Consider the following 16,836-nt stretch of genomic DNA (forward strand, 5'->3'; position numbering starts at 1 on the left):
TGTAGTGAACATCCAATGGTCACTAACCGAAGCAAGATATCCCATCATGCATTGCCAGAATTGCGCTGATGGGAAAATGGCGGACGGACGGGAGGAAAAGTTGATGTATAAATGTAAGTATTTTTCCGTTTAACGTTTGATTCCGAAGTTCAAAACGGTTTCGTAATATGCAATACTTTTAAATATTTAAAATTTTACTGGCGGGTACGTATAAAGCCATTACGGCACCAATCATGGCTAGCGACCGAGCTCAGTACTACAGGTAATGCTATTTTTCATGTTAAGCTAGAATAAAAATGGACTACAGCCTATTATAATTAATAAGTTACGTTAGCGAAATTACATTCAAGTGTCAAATAAGCACGGGAGAAGCTCGTCAATTTGATCCGGCTGAGGAAGGACAATGATCGCCTTTTTTCAGGCAAACGTTTCGCCTCCGCAGCCGGTTGGGAGTGAGTTATGTCATATTCTTGTTAACGTTATCTTATTAAGATGAAATCTGAGAACAACAGTAAAATGACACAGACTTTTGACTAAATTACTGTTTATCATCAGCATTTGATACTGACATCATTAATGATAGGTTAATTGTTGTTGTTTTTATCATCCTGTACTTGTTATGGCATTTTGTAGAGCTGTACTGAAAGAGATGGGCCTGACTGGGGTGGTGACTCCTGCCCGGGCGGCCAAAAAGTGGGAGAACCTCAAGAAGACATACAAGGTTAGGATGCATTATAATTAACTACAGCTCTATTTTGTGAAAGCATAGACCAGGCATGTCCAAACTACTCCACAAAGGGCCGTGTGGCTGCAGGTTTTCGTTCCAACCACCCAAGAGCCAGAGGGTCAGGGTGCAGACAGAGAGCATATAAAACAGATCAAAGGCTGTGTTATTAACTATCAACAGCTACTGAAACTATTTACATGAATTGCAACTTGAACCAAGAGAAGAGAAGAGGGCAGAGGAGAGTGACAGGTGAAATTAGGTTAGAGAGAAGAGACTTAAATTTGTGAGGAGAGAGAGAGAACATCTAATCTATTCTAAGCTTAACCTATTAACACTTGTTTGATATTATATTTGACATTTGATTTCTTTATGTCTTTATCTTTATCTCTCTTCAATAATCATGATCCTGCAGAGCTAGAGGATTGTTGTTTGGCGCTGAAACTGCAGCAGCAATGCGACCACGCCATGCCAAATCTGGCAGGAACTGATCGCCGCCATCATCTGGCCCCAGTGCCTCCTCCACAGGCTCCAGAACACCACCATCTTTGAGGCAGATATTGTGTAAAATGGCACAACAAGCGATGACTTTGACAGCAAAGTGCGGCTTTACTTCCAAGGCCTTGAAAAAAACTGAGCGCCACCTGGCTTTCATGATACCAAATGCCCTCTCAATTATAGAACGGGCCTTGGCGTGGTGCCTGTTAAACCTGGCCTCAACAGGATTCCTCACTGGCTCCCTGTGCGGGGTGATGAGAGCGATGGGTTGGGACGTACAGGGATAACCACCATCTCCCAGAATCTGGAAGCCTTCAGGTGGGTATAACTGCTGGACATAAAGGGGGCTGTTTTTTAAAACTCTGGCGTCATGGACAGAGCCAGGGTAGCCAACAAATATGTCCAGAAACTGGCCCTGGTGGTCACACACTGCTTGAAGCTGAATGGAGTGGAATAATTTTCTGTTAAAATAGCACTGGGCATCTGCACTTGGCGGCTTAATCCGGATATGGCAGCCATCAATACTGCCCACAACCCTGGCAAACGCTGCAGATCCAGCCAAACGTTCGAAGCCAGCACCGGTTGTCTCAAGCTGATCAGGTGAGGGGAAACAGATGAGCCTGTTTTTCAGCCTGAGTACTTGTTCGGTGACCCTGTGAATTATGTCATGCACCGTGGATCGTGGGATTGCAAATGCTCGTGACACAACACGGTAAGATGTTGCGCTTGCCATCCAGAAGAGGAAGACCAGAACCTCCAGGTCATGACCCCAGCCATGGTCCAGTGGAGAGCGAAGGAGCCGGATGAGATGGGCGACAGTTGGTCTGGAAAGGCGGAGGTACGGGCGCAGATCACTTTCACCATCAAAGTAAATGACCAAGACAGGCACGTGGCGGTTCAGTCGACAATACTGAGATGGGTGACCACGCTGTAAAGAATAGTTAAAACTGATAACATGGTGTCATGAAATTAAGTGTATTAAAGCTATATGACAATACAATCACTCTGTTGGGTAACTGTTTATAATAACCATCATTAAAAATTATATTATATCGATAAAAGTGATGACACAAGGCTTTGCTGTTTATCAATGATAATTGTTTTGTAAATCATCTATAAACATTATTTGGCTGCTTGTAGAAAGATGCAACTATCATCGATAAATGGTAAATTAATATTTAAACTTAAGTAATAGAGATGGTTGCAGCTTTATCTAGAAAATGTACATAGATCGTTTAATAAGTAAAGCTTAATTCGCCATTTATTAATGATGGCTAGTACAGTGTGTGACTAAAAGCTGAGTGAAACGTGACCTCTGATTTGACAAAAGCACTGTGGTAGGCTATGAAAACCAATTATGCTGTGTGTAAAAGTTTTCGCCAGCAGGGGGTGTAGTTTGACGTAGGATAGTTTATTGTTCAGAGAATTCAAAAATGATATATCTATTCTAAATAAAAAGGCACTAAAAAGTAGGCTATCACTTACAATTTGACGACGTCTTGCTAGTCTTACAAGAGCAGCACGTCTTCTTCTTTCTCTCTCTCTCGCAATTCTAATTCTCCTCCTTAGCATCAATAATTGAATTATAGTTAACAGAAACACGGCCAGATTTATATTGGACTGCATATCGATAGAGATACAGGAGCTGTTTTCTAAATAATGGTAAGTTTTTTTTCCGGTGAATTGCTCGTAGTTCATGAGTTGTGGAGCAGTACAACAGTCACAAGGCAAGTTTATCCCATTGTTTATTACACAGTTCAAAACAAGGCAATTTAAATGGCTTCCTACATTCATTTAAAAAAAAACCAAAAAAACAGAACAGCATATAATTAAACATAACAATACAATGTAATGTGCTGTTACTAAAGAGCCAAGAGAATAAAATATACTTAAATAGAAAAAAAAATATGAAAATGAAAAAATACAGGACAGTAATCAAAAAGCCTCTAATTTAACAAAATGCAGTAGTAAACGGAAAAGTATTGTGTGAGACAACATTAATGTGGTACGTTTTAATTGTGCGACAGTGATGACGTAATTAACGGCGCAAAGAGTAGTGTCCGAAAGATTTTCAGTTGAGCTCACTATATAGTCCACTGCATTTAGCTCCCCATGTAGAGAGTAGGGAGCAGTGAATGAGTGAGTGATTTCGGACACAGCCTCAGCTCTGGCAATGATAAACGGGCACTTCCTGCCGCGCATCCTGCTGAACGATGGCACGGTTTACTTAAAAAAATAAAATAAAGAGTAGCCTCCATTGAAAATAATTAAAACATATAGCGGCAGCAAATGGAGCAAAATGTTTTACCTCCACTGAGTCACTGACCTCAGGTCTGTCTCACTGCTGCACAAAACATGTCCGCCTCACACAGCACAGCTTCATCTAACGCAAAGAGACGTGTGGACGGTACACTCCTGTTTGTGTGTGACTGAAGTGACTGTGTTGTTCAAAGAATGTAACTGAAGATGTCTGAGTCTGTAAAATATGTTCACAATAAATAAAATATAAAGTACTGCTGCAACACGGACTCATATGTCACTAAAGTATATTTACAACAATGTGGAATCTACTTAAATACATCAGCTAACATCAGTGTTAGCTTCTCCAACAGGCTAACATCAGTGTTAGCTTCTCTAACAGGCCAACATCAGTGTTAGCTTCTCCAACAGGCTAACATCACTGTTAGCTTCTCCAACAGGCTAACATCAGTGTTAGCTTCTCCAACAGGCCAACATCAGTGTTAGCTTCTCCAACAGGCTAACGTCAGTGTTAGCTTCTCCAACAGGCCAACGTCAGTGTTAGCTTCTCCAACAGGCCAACGTCAGTGTTAGCTTCTCCAACAGGCCAACGTCAGTGTTAGCTTCTCCAACAGGCTAACGTCAGTGTTAGCTTCTCCAACAGGCCAACGTCAGTGTTAGCTTCTCCAACAGGCCAACATCAGTGTTAGCTTCTCCAACAGACTAACGTCAGTGTTAGCTTCTCCAACAGGCCAACGTCAGTGTTAGCTTCTCCAACAGGCCAACGTCAGTGTTAGCTTCTCCAACAGGCCAACGTCAGTGTTAGCTTCTCCAACAGGCCAACGTCAGTGTTAGCTTCTCCAGCAGGCCAACGTCAGTGTTAGCTTCTCCAGCAGGCCAACGTCAGTGTTAACTTCTCCAACAGACTAACAACAGTGTTAACTTCTCCAGCAGGCTAACATCAGTGTTAGCTTCTCCAACAGGCCAACGTCAGTGTTAGCTTCTCCAACAGGCCAACGTCAGTGTTAGCTTCTCCAACAGGCCAACGTCAGTGTTAGCTTCTCCAACAGACTAACGTCAGTGTTAGCTTCTCCAACAGACTAACGTCAGTGTTAGCTTCTCCAACAGGCCAACGTCAGTGTTAGCTTCTCCAACAGGCCAACGTCAGTGTTAGCTTCTCCAACAGGCCAACGTCAGTGTTAGCTTCTCCAACAGACCAACGTCAGTGTTAGCTTCTCCAACAGGCCAACGTCAGTGTTAGCTTCTCCAGCAGGCCAACATCAGTGTTAGCTTCTCCAGCAGGCCAACATCAGTGTTAGCTTCTCCAACAGACTAACGTCAGTGTTAACTTCTCCAACAGACTAACAACAGTGTTAACTTCTCCAGCAGGCTAACATCAGTGTTAGCTTCTCCAACAGGCCAACATCAGTGTTAGCTTCTCCAACAGGCCAACATCAGTGTTAGCTTCTCCAACAGGATATCAAATATTTGCCTCAAGTAAAGATGGGAAAGAAAACAGATGAATCACTCATCAAACATTCTAATATCAATACTGCTGAACTTTGTTTCAGGCTCTGCCTGAAGTTATGAGCTGACGGGGCGACACATTATAATAATGTAAATGTTTGTCTTTCAGCCAGAACCTGAGCTAGTTCCTGTTCTTCTTCAACCAGTGAATTATTTTATTCTGTGACATTAAACTGAGAATATTTTGAGGAATGTGATGATTGTGAATTTAATAAAAGCTAAATCGTTCCATCAGTTAACTTTTCTTTCAATACTTTTTGTATGTTAAAAGACCTTTCAGACATCAAAAGACGTGTCTTTCCACAAGGACGTGTGTTTTCTGTCCCTGTTCCTCTGAACCGTGTTCTTCAGATCGGATCATCTCTGTGGATGTTAAAGATTTTTCTTCTATCCGTCTTGAAGAAGACAGACTGCAGCCTACAGAGGCCAACGTTCCCTCAGTCCAGGCCTTCATTTGCTGGTGCCAGCAGACTTGGAGACAGGCCCGCTCCATCCTCCTGTGCTGCTTTCTCCAGGATCCAACCTGACCTCAGGTCTGTCTCACTGCTGCACAAAACATGTCCGCCTCACACAGCACAGCTTCATCTAACGCAAAGAGACGTGTGGACGGTACACTCCTGTTTGTGTGTGACTGAAGTGACTGTGTTGTTCAAAGAATGTAACTGAAGATGTCTGAGTCTGTAAAATATGTTCACAATAAATAAAATATAAAGTACTGCTGCAACACGGACTCATATGTCACTAAAGTATATTTACAACAATGTGGAATCTACTTAAATACATCAGCTAACATCACTGTTAGCTTCTCCAACAGGCCAACATCAGTGTTAGCTTCTCCAACAGGCCAACATCAGTGTTAGCTTCTCCAACAGGCTAACATCAGTGTTAGCTTCTCCAACAGACTAACATCAGTGTTAGCTTCTCCAACAGGCTAACATCAGTGTTAGCTTCTCCAACAGGCCAACATCAGTGTTAGCATCTCCAGCAGGCTAACGTCAGTGTTAACTTCTCCAACAGGCTAACGTCAGTGTTAACTTCTCCAACAGGCTAACATCAGTGTTAGCTTCTCCAACAGGCTAACATCAGTGTTAGCTTCTCCAACGGGCCAACATCAGTGTTAGCTTCTCCAACGGGCCAACATCAGTGTTAGCTTCTCCAACAGGCTAACATCAGTGTTAGCTTCTCCAGCAGGCCAACATCAGTGTTAGCTTCTCCAACAGGCTAACATCAGTGTTAGCTTCTCCAACAGGCCGACATCAGTGTTAGCTTCTCCAACGGGCCAACATCAGTGTTAGCTTCTCCAACAGGCTAACATCAGTGTTAGCTTCTCCAGCAGGCTAACATCAGTGTTAGCTTCTCCAACAGGCCAACATCAGTGTTAGCTTCTCCAGCAGGCTAACATCAGTGTTAGCTTCTCCAGCAGGCCAACATCAGTGTTAGCTTCTCCAGCAGGCTAACATCACTGTTAGCTTCTCCAACAGGCTAACATCAGTGTTAGCTTCTCCAACAGGCTAACATCAGTGTTAGCTTCTCCAGCAGGCTAACATCAGTGTTAGCTTCTCCAACAGGCTAACATCAGTGTTAGCTTCTCCAACAGGCTAACATCAGTGTTAGCTTCTCCAGCAGGCTAACATCAGTGTTAGCTTCTCCAGCAGGCCAACATCAGTGTTAGCTTCTCCAACAGGCCGACATCAGTGTTAGCTTCTCCAACGGGCCAACATCAGTGTTAGCTTCTCCAACAGGCTAACATCAGTGTTAGCTTCTCCAGCAGGCTAACATCAGTGTTAGCTTCTCCAACAGGCCAACATCAGTGTTAGCTTCTCCAGCAGGCTAACATCAGTGTTAGCTTCTCCAACAGGCCGACATCAGTGTTAGCTTCTCCAACGGGCCAACATCAGTGTTAGCTTCTCCAACAGGCTAACATCAGTGTTAGCTTCTCCAGCAGGCTAACATCAGTGTTAGCTTCTCCAGCAGGCCAACATCAGTGTTAGCTTCTCCAGCAGGCCAACATCAGTGTTAGCTTCTCCAGCAGGCCAACATCAGTGTTAGCTTTTCCAACAGGACATCAGATATTTGCCTCAAGTAAAGATGGGAAAGAAAACAGATGAATCACTCATCAAACATTCTAATATCAATACTGCTGAACTTTGTTTCAGGCTCTGCCTGAAGTTATGAGCTGACGGGGCGACACATTATAATAATGTAAATGTTTGTCTTTCAGCCAGAACCTGAGCTAGTTCCTGTTCTTCTTCAACCAGTGAATTATTTTATTCTGTGACATTAAACTGAGAATATTTTGAGGAATGTGATGATTGTGAATTTAATAAAAGCTAAATCGTTCCATCAGTTAACTTTTCTTTCAATACTTTTTGTATGTTAAAAGACCTTTCAGACATCAAAAGACGTGTCTTTCCACAAGGACGTGTGTTTTCTGTCCCTGTTCCTCTGAACCGTGTTCTTCAGATCGGATCATCTCTGTGGATGTTAAAGATTTTTCTTCTATCCGTCTTGAAGAAGACAGACTGCAGCCTACAGAGGCCAACGTTCCCTCAGTCCAGGCCTTCATTTGCTGGTGCCAGCAGACTTGGAGACAGGCCCGCTCCATCCTCCTGTGCTGCTTTCTCCAGGATCCAACCTGTCAACGAAAGTCCGCCTGATCTGACCTTCTGACTCTCCGGGATATAACGTGAGTACGACAGATTGAAATCATTTTCAGACAAACTGTTTTCAGCAGCATCAGTTGCACAAAGTCTTTGTGGGCCCATGTAGTGATCTCCTTTATACAATCATGCGTTTTACAAAGTGGTGAGCGGCGCCCCGCCCTTGCTTGTTAACCACTGACCCTTTCGAGGATGCCCCCGTCACACCCAATCATGAACTTGCAACAAGGAAGGGGTCATGGCGGAGAGGAAACATGGTCCAAAGCACGGCTTAATTTCATGAAGAAAGATGACAACAGTTCTCGTATAAAGGTGGAAACAGCAGAAATATGCTGAAACATCTTTCTACCCAGCATGAGCTTTAATTCCAGGAACGCCATGTTTTAGACTCTGAACACTCGAGTGCTGAGGCTTCCTGACCGAGCGACACGTCTGTTACAGAGAGTAAACATCCTGTTAGATTAGCATTAACTCCACACAGGCAGGTTCAGCACCACAAAGAAAACATGAATTGAATTGTACAAATATTCTGTCATTTCATAGTTTTATTTAACTGAGAACCAGCTCCAAATGAAACAGTTTAAACGGTGGAGTATTTGCACACCCGGGTCACATGCATGCCTTTTGTCTGCTCTGTGTCCGCACTGTGTTCAGAGATGATGCAACAGTTGTGTTGACACTGACAAACCTCATTTTTTCTACACGGACAACTGATCAGGAATGAATAAGGGAGTCAATAATGGCACTGATACCAACAAAATGGAATGGATTCCCATCCCCGGTCTTTGTGCTGTATCCAGTTGAGTATATGTCAGAGACAATGATCACATCAATGCTGCCGTACCACCAGACTACAGAGCAGCTTCACTCTTCAAAGCGCACTCAGTTCAATGTGAAGTCTGTTTGAAGTCCAATAGTTTAATATTAGGCTGTGAAAGATAAATACTCCTGACAATAACGTGTACGAATACATTACATGTCTGATGATTACATAACTGATGTCCAGCTGTGTTGACTTAAGAACATTTGTTTTACATTAGATTAAGTCCACACAGGACAGAACAGTGTGTTTTCAAAGATCCGCCTGTTGTCACGCCACGGTGCCTCCTGTAGATATAAGACGTGAAGTCGTGAGGCTGCGACAGACTGAAGGAGAAGCAGCAGTTTGTCTCTGTTTCCTCTGAAGGTGAAGCCTCTTCAGTTCAACCTGCAGGTGAGTTCAGACAGGTGAGCATCCGACCAGGAGACAATCTAACTTATTGTCTTTTTGGGATTCTTCCTTCGACCCAAAACAATGGAATTAGCAAAAAGTTGAGCTGAAGGTTGTAAACTTTTGGTCACGCTGCAGATTGTGATTATTTCCATGCATCAATCTGCGGTGATGGTGAACGTTGCTCCAGCTGACTTTTGATGCAGTTCTGTGGGGAAGCTCCGACCGTCACTCCCCACTCCCCGTTGTGCTGAGCTTAGTGTATTTTCATGGGGAGTGACGCAGACGAAGCCTTTCTACAGTCACACAATCTGTTCTCTGATTTACTTCTTATTGTGTCTTCAGAGCCTCTGACAGATCCACATCAGCAGTTTATTACTTCCAGCAAAAACTGACTGACCATGAAGGTGAGTCTGTGAACTGGTATTAGACAGATGTGATTCTATCAAACTGTGAAGAGGCTCGTGATATCTGACTTTGACCACACCGCCCTGAAACTAGAAGCCAAACTGCTGAATCAGTGTGTTCGATTCAAACCTCGTCCAAATGACAACATCTCCTCTGTTCAGCTGCTCTCAGTCGTCGTCCTCCTCCTGGCTCCAGCGCTCACCAGCTGCATTAAAAAGCAGCCGAAGGACTGCAGTGTCATCCGTGTGGACAAGAAACAACCCAGTGGTGTTTACACCATCTATCCTGCCGGACCCAGTTCTGCTGTCCAGGTACTCTTCATCCTCTCTGGGTCGCAGGTTACATTTATTTAAACCAGAAGGTGTTTTCCTTTGAAGGCAGTCGATGAGTTGGATCAGAAGGTTAAACTGTAGAAGCTACAGGTGTGTCGTGTCATTATAGGCTCCATTATAGAAGCTACAGGTGTGTCGTGTCATTATAGGCTACATTATAGAAGCTACAGGTGTGTCGTGTCACTATAGGCTACATTATAGAAGCTACAGGTCCGTCGTCTCATTATAGGCTCCATTATAGAAGCTACAGGTGTGTCGTGTCATTATAGGCTACATTATAGAAGCTACAGGTCCGTCGTCTCATTATAGGCTCCATTATAGAAGCTACAGGTGTGTCGTGTCATTATAGGCTACATTATAGAAGCTACAGGTCCGTCGTCTCATTATAGGCTACATTATAGAAGCTACAGGTCCGTCGTCTCATTATAGGCTCCATTATAGAAGCTACAGGTGTGTCGTGTCATTATAGGCTCCATTATAGAAGCTACAGGTGTGTCGTCTCATTATAGGCCACATTATAGAAGCTACAGGTGGGTCGTGTCATTATAGGCTACATTATAGAAGCTACAGGTGCGTCGTGTCATTATAGGCTACATTATAGAAGCTACAGGTGGGTCGTGTCATTATAGGCTCCATTATAGAAGCTACAGGTGCGTCGTGTCATTATAGGCTACATTATAGAAGCTACAGGTGCGTCGTGTCATTATAGGCTACATTATAGAAGCTACAGGTGTGTAAATGATATTTCATTTCCATTCCTGACGTGTGAAGCATCTCTGATAGAAACTCTGTCACCACTTCTGACAGATGGTTGGACAGAAACAAGCAGCAGCAGCAGTGTAGTTTAGCTTTACTGTGTCTGCACATCCTGATGCTCCACATATAAAACCCCAGGAGACTCCAACAGCACCAATGAAATAATACACACAGACTCATGTATACAGTTTAAACAGCTGTGACTTTTACTAATGACTGTGTTTGTGTGTAGGTGTACTGTGACATGGATTCACATGGAGGAGGCTGGACGGTGAGTTTTTTTGAGTCATATACTGACTTTCAGAACAAACACTTCCTGTTAGACCTTCACAATAAATCAAATACCAGTAAAAACTTTGCCGTGTGGAAACCTGAGCTGTCGGCTGTGTGTTCGTCCCTCCAGGTGTTCCAGAGGAGGATGGACGGCTCGGTGAACTTCCACAGGGCCTGGGATCAGTACAAGGCGGGCTTTGGGTGCGCTGATGGAGAGTACTGGCTCGGTGAGAGATGAAACCAAACTCACCATCGTGAGACCTCATGAAACTCTCTGTTCATGAGAACGAACGTTATACTCTGTGGAGGAAATCCAGAGATGAGCCTGACGTCTTCAGATCAGCCACTTTGTGTTTGACTGAATTACATCTGTGCAATTGCTAAATGTACATGTGTATATAAGTATATATATATAATGTACTGTGTGTGTGTGTGTGTGTGTGTGTGTGTGTGTGTGTGTGTGTGTGTGTGTGTGTGTGTGTGCGCGCAGGTCTTGACAACATAAACAGCCTGACACAAGGCAGAAGAGTTGAGCTGCTGGTCGACATGGAGGACTTTAAAGGAAATAAAGCGTGGGCTCGGTACACTAGCTTCTCCGTCGGAGGACCACGTACAGGATATAAACTGTCTGTAGGTGGATACGTGAGGGGAGGAACAGCAGGTCAGTAAGTTCACGTCAGGTCTGTCATTCAATCATTTATTTACTTCACTCTAGAAAATGTAACAAAGAAAGAAAAAGTCATCATTACTTGAGTCCGTCAAAGATGGCTGCTCCCGTAGGAGCGTGAGAGGATCGATCAGTTCAACAGAGACGTCATTGATGACTCACTCGGCTCAGAGCCGTGGCCGGGCTGCAGGATGAGCATGGTTCCTTTATTGTAGCGGTCCAGCTCGTCTCAGGCAGCGTGAGCACCAACACAGAGCATACAGAGCAGAGGTAGAGCGCTCGTCCAGGCCCATGTTCAGTATTCTCAGATTATCAGCATCGGTGACTTCTCTGTCAGATTGCCCATAAAACAAATGAATGTGAAAATGTGCGACTCTGGCTCTGACCTCTAACAGCTTGTTTGCAGTCACGTGATCCCGATGACGCGTGAACGTCAGACGGGGGGCAGGAAGTGAAAAACGCTGGTTGGGAATTGTTGGGAATGGAGGAAGTGAATAGACTAAAGCCTTGGATGGATCTGCACACAGCAGGTGTCATCAGAGACGTTGGATATGATCCCTACACTTTACACAGCAGGGGCTTTTCCCACGGGTTGACTGATTCGCCTGGCGTGGAGGTGATCGATGTGTGGAAGGACTTAGTCCTGCAGACCTCCTACTGCACGGCTCGCCAAATGAAGGCGTTCAAGAGTCTTGAGGCTCAACACTGTTTTGTGTGGCTGAGTCAACAACTTAAATGAGCCAGATATATAAAGTTAAGTAGCAAAATGATTGCAGCCTTCATCACTGCAGACACGAGCGTCGTCTGACTCCGCTCCTTCAGACTTCAGACGGAGGTTTTTAATCCACGTCTGCCGCCGTTTCTCCGTGAGGTTTTTAAACTTCTCGCCTTCATGTGTCGCAACTTTCAGGAAGCAGCTTTTGTTTTTTTTCCAATCTGCTGCCTGGGCTGCTGACGAGGAGGACTTCAGCTGTCCAGACCATAACTGTCCCTTCAGTCCATCTGATGAATCCATGAAGTTTTTAAAGTTACGCTGATGTTTAAAGTTTATACACATTTACCAACACTGTGGTTCTTGTATGTGTTTCTGTAGGAAACTCCATGAGTTATCACAACGGACAAAAGTTCTCCACCTTCGACAAAGACCAGGATCGCTCGAGGAGGACGAACTGTGCCAGACAATACATGGGAGCGTTCTGGTACAGGACTTGTGTGCGCACAAATCCAAACGCGATTTATCATTTTGGGGGTGATAAAACTGTCTATGCTGTTGGAGTTCATTGGAAAACTTGGAAGGGCTATAACTACTCCCTGAAGAGCATCAGCATGAAGATCCGTCCTGTGCAGTAGATCTCCAGGACCATCGTACAGCAGAATATCAGCAGTTGATCTCTAGTGATTTCTTTCTCTTTCTATCATTAAGCATGTTATCTCTTAATGGGCCGTATTTTCCTGAAACTGGTTCCCAGCACAGTCCACCAGCACATTAGAAAAAAAAGCGAATTAGAAAGCTGGTGCCGTCTGCTGTCCTTCAGAAATGTAGATCAAAATGAACATTGGAGCTTATGAGGGAGTTGGTGGTGCAGCCAAAAGAGTAAGTCTGCGTGCGTCCATAGTTACAGGCCTGTGACCAGCACACAACTGATTGAATCAGGCTCAACCCACAAATATGTAACATCCCAAATATGAATATACATTACCAACGTGTCAGGACTTCAGGCTGAACTGGTGAACTGACCACCAGCAGGGAAACCTTCAGCTGGACTGCTGCTCCATGTGTGCCAGCAGGAAAGTCGGCCCGGAAACATTTAATGGATAAAGATAAATGTGTAGTCTCACGGTGTGTTCATCTCTGCACTATCTTGATATTTGGTGGAGGTTTAAACCTTAATGTGGATCATAACCTGCTGTATGACGACAATAAATAAGAAGCTGAGCAGAAAGCTGATGATCTGATGTCTTCATTTCATAAAATATCACCCAGACAGACATTAAAGTTGATATAAACTTGGATTTTCTTTTTAATGATAAAAACACTGTATTCAAAGGTTAAAATGTAAAATCAGATCACCCTTGTGAATTGTAAGTTAAATTCTGATTGTCCGTCTGATTGCTGTTGGCGATCAGAGGTGATGAGGTGTCCTTCAGTGCAGTCACAGAGGCCGGCCTCGTCCTCGTTAAGGCTCGGGCAGGGTGTAGTCCGCCGGGTGGTTTCCCTCACGGAGGCGTCCGAAGCAGCCGAGCAGCAGGTCGACCGCCGTGCTGACTGTGGACTGGACGCCCTGTTCGGTCTGACCCCTCAGAGGATTCACCTCCACCATGTCCACCCCTGACAGGAGTCCTGCGGGACGAGAGCAGAATGAGTCTCAAGTGTGTACAGCAAATAAGAAGCTCCAGCCAGCAGCTGAGGCGGGGGGAAACAGCTAGCATGGCTCTCATTAACATGTTTGTTTGTGTCACTGTTTTCAGTGTGTGTTGTTGGACTTTTGAGTCGTACCTGTCTGACGCAGGTGTTCAGCGATGTAGACACCCTCTCTGTAGTTGAGTCCTCCCACTACAGGTGTCCCGGTTGCTGGGGTAACAGAGGGGTCGATGGCGTCGATGTCGTAGCTCAGGTGGATCGGTTTCTTCACTCTGTTCACACAAGAAAAAAATGCATTATCATGATGTGCAGAGTGAAGCCGACTCTGCTCCAGAGCTTTTGATCAGAGCAGTGTTCCCACTTTTTAGTTGTAGATATTTCAAATGTACATTTTTCTGAATTGTTTTTCAGTTTGTCTGTTGAGACAACGCCGACAAAAAGCCTTTACATTTTTATTTAAACGCTTATATTTTCACAATATTCTCTAATCATACATTTGGCTTTGCACAATATTTACAGAAGCCCTGAGGGACAAATTAAGACTTTTTTTTTTTTTTTTTCTGGTGATTTACTTTCTTTTTTTCTTTTTTTTTCAAATTATTTTCTCTCCTGTGTTTATAACTTTTGAACTGGTGGGAAAACAATGCTGCCAGCATGATTTTTTTTTTTTTTTTTTAATTTGCAAAACCAAGTGACGGAATGTGAAACCAAGTAAAAACCCTCAGTTTCAAACAGTAAAAAACAACAACAAAACATTTTTTTCTTCTGAATTTTTCTTTTTCACATTTTCACAGATGAAAAAAAGGTTTAGGAACATAAACAAATAAAACAAATGAGAAAAATAATTCAGATCAGAATCAGAAAATTGCTCACCAGGAAAGAAAGAAAAACATTTTTCACGAGAAAATTTCTTCTTTTCACTTTTTTGTTTTCACAGGTAAAAATTTTTTTGCATGTTTGAAACTGAGTGAATTTTTTGTTCACCTTACAAAAAAAGGAGGAACAAAAATTAGATTGTGTGAAAAAGTGAACACATTTTTTCAAAGGCTGTTTTTAAAGAAAAAGTTTTTCTCATGGGAAAAAATAATCTCCTGACAAACTTTTTGTTTCACTACATTTCACACGAAAAAATGTTCTTGAATTAGTTTTTCACATTTTCAAAGATGGAAACCAGTTCCTGAGTCATAAACAAAGGAGGGAACATAATTCAGATCAGAATTAGAAAATCAATCATCAGGAAAGAACGAAAACATTTTCACATTTATGTTTTAGCTTTTTTTTCCCCAAAAAACTTTTTTTCACTTGGTTTCACACGTTTTCACAGCTGAAGAGTGCGAGAGAGTGAATGTGCGAGTTTGAAACTGAGTGACTTTTCTTCCTTTTTTTAATCTTTCTTCTAAAAGAAAATAATAAATTTCAGGAGAATTTTCTTTCCACAGGAGAAAAAAACTGATTGTTGGAACTGAAAATAAGTTTTAGACAGATAGTTTTTTCTACAGAAGACTTTTTCTAAAGAAAAAAAATTCTCATGGGGAAAATAATCTCCTGAGAAACTCTTTGTTTCACTACATTTAACACGAAAAAAATTCTCGCGTTTGTTTTTTCACGTTGGAAAGAGGTAAAGATTAAACAGGTGGGCGTGGAGCTCACTTGGCAGAGAGGTAGTCGCAGGTCTCCTCCATGACTCTGGCTACACCCAGTTTATCCACCTCTGACATGGAGAACACCTTCACACCCAGGAGCTTCAGGATGTAACTGTAAAAGAAAAAGTTATTATTTTATTACAAAAACGCCAGATATCATCTTGAATAAGTGTTTATTAGTCAGAGCTGTGACTCAGCGCTAACTCCACTTTAATCCAGACTGAAACATGAAACCACCGTTATGACCAACGTTAAAACAGAAACCAACTTCAGTATCGGTACCAGTTCTCCTCCTGCTCAGCACCTCTCAGCTCCTGTTTGGAGTCACGTTTGTTGTGTTTTCATTTGACCTCCGGTTTCTATTCCACCATCAGAGTTTGAGTTAAACTCGTAACTAATGTATGTTACGCATGAATGTGACTCGTTAGCGGGCTGAAACAGAAACACAAAACTGTTGAAGTATGCTAATTTTAAAATTCTGCTGTATTTTGATAGTTTTAACTGAACTTAATAATAAAGATAGTTTTTAATTTAATTACAAAAAACATAGCAAAACCTGTGCGTTGACACGTGAAACCTGAGGGATGACACGTGAATCAGAAACCTACTGTTCTCCTGGGTCCACGTCCCTCAGACCGATGTAGACGAGATCTTTGGCCGACACGCACGGTTTGATCCACGAGAAGTTCGGCAGGACGGGAACCTGTCGACATAAAGAACACGATCTGAATGTTCAGCCTGTCTGAACAAACTGATGCTGCTGACGAGCTTCAGCAGACCTTTGCGTGCAGCTCGTGGAGGAGGTAAGACATGGGCTGTCCGTGGATGTTTCCGGTGGATGAGGTCAGCGGCGTGTTGATGTCTGCGTGGGCGTCGACCCACACGACGCTCAGCTCCCCGACCGCCGCAGAGTGACCGTGGATGGAGCCGATGGCCAGACTGATGAAGACAAACCAGAGCAGAGACTTGATTTCATACCTCAAATGTTTTGTTGTGCTTCACTACATTTATGCCATAAATTCACTTTACAGAAAGAAAATTTAACTGAGTGTAAAAATTTTAAAAAATTCATGAAGAAAAATATGAGTTTTGAGTGAAAAAACAAATTCTGATTACAAATATCAGAATCTGTTTTTATTATAATTTGAACCCTTCTCAAGAAGTTTGTGAGGGAGACAAATTCTTACTTGTTATGTGTGTTCAGTTTTCACCAGAAAATTTATTTCTGGAGAAAATTTTTATTTTCTGTGTGTGAAACTGATAGAAAAAAAATAAATTTTTAAGGGAAACAAAAACTTTCATGTGTAAGAAAAATGTGTTTTTTTCCATGAAAAATCTGAATCTGAATCTGAATCCGAGTAATTTTAATTTTTCTTTATGAGGAGAAAAAATTCTTGAGAAAATGTTTTTGTGTGGCGTTGAAAAATAAAAAAATATATAGGAGAAAAAAGCATTCATGTGAAAGATCAAGTAATGATTTTTTTTTCAGGTGAAAAAACATTTTTCACGTGTGAAACCAAGTATAAAAAAATCTGGAG

At 42.7% G+C, this 16,836-nt stretch overlaps 2 protein-coding genes and 1 long non-coding RNA gene across 4 annotated transcripts in view; 2 read left to right on the forward strand and 1 right to left on the reverse strand.

The window, feature by feature from the left end:
• The first annotated feature begins 49 nt into the window (after positions 1-49).
• On the forward strand, positions 50-3,744 carry LOC311250519. The gene is made up of 3 exons (XR_014621295.1): positions 50-113; positions 634-721; positions 1,140-3,744. It is a non-coding gene; the product is annotated as an uncharacterized lncRNA (long non-coding RNA).
• Positions 3,745-8,751: 5,007 nt separating this feature from the next.
• Positions 8,752-13,241, forward strand: LOC311250518 (microfibril-associated glycoprotein 4-like). Of its 2 annotated transcripts, none has more exons than XM_084342265.1 (7): positions 8,752-8,860; positions 9,203-9,264; positions 9,427-9,576; positions 10,586-10,624; positions 10,757-10,853; positions 11,117-11,287; positions 12,387-13,241. In XM_084342265.1, exons 2-7 carry the CDS (start codon positions 9,259-9,261, stop codon positions 12,641-12,643), a joined length of 720 nt encoding a protein of 239 aa, XP_084198391.1. In that variant the 5' UTR covers positions 8,752-8,860; positions 9,203-9,258; the 3' UTR covers positions 12,644-13,241. The 2 variants fall into 2 exon arrangements, with proteins under 2 accessions (XP_084198391.1, XP_084198392.1); XM_084342266.1 differs by having other exon boundaries at positions 8,767-8,874.
• Positions 13,242-13,284: 43 nt separating this feature from the next.
• The window catches only part of arg1 (arginase 1), an 8,305-nt gene continuing 4,753 nt past the window's right edge, over positions 13,285-16,836 (reverse strand). Inside the window, exons 4-8 of the mRNA XM_084342264.1 lie at positions 16,078-16,237; positions 15,907-16,001; positions 15,306-15,410; positions 13,791-13,927; positions 13,285-13,634 (exon numbers count right to left, since the gene is read on the reverse strand). Of these exons, the coding sequence (XP_084198390.1) occupies positions 13,471-13,634; positions 13,791-13,927; positions 15,306-15,410; positions 15,907-16,001; positions 16,078-16,237 (661 nt within the window). The 3' untranslated portion in view covers positions 13,285-13,470. The remainder of the gene's footprint in view (positions 13,635-13,790; positions 13,928-15,305; positions 15,411-15,906; positions 16,002-16,077; positions 16,238-16,836) is intronic.

This window comes from Pagrus pagrus (genome assembly GCF_965226575.1).
Source record: "Pagrus pagrus genome assembly, chromosome: 21".
Classification (NCBI taxonomy): Eukaryota; Metazoa; Chordata; class Actinopteri; order Spariformes; family Sparidae; genus Pagrus; species Pagrus pagrus.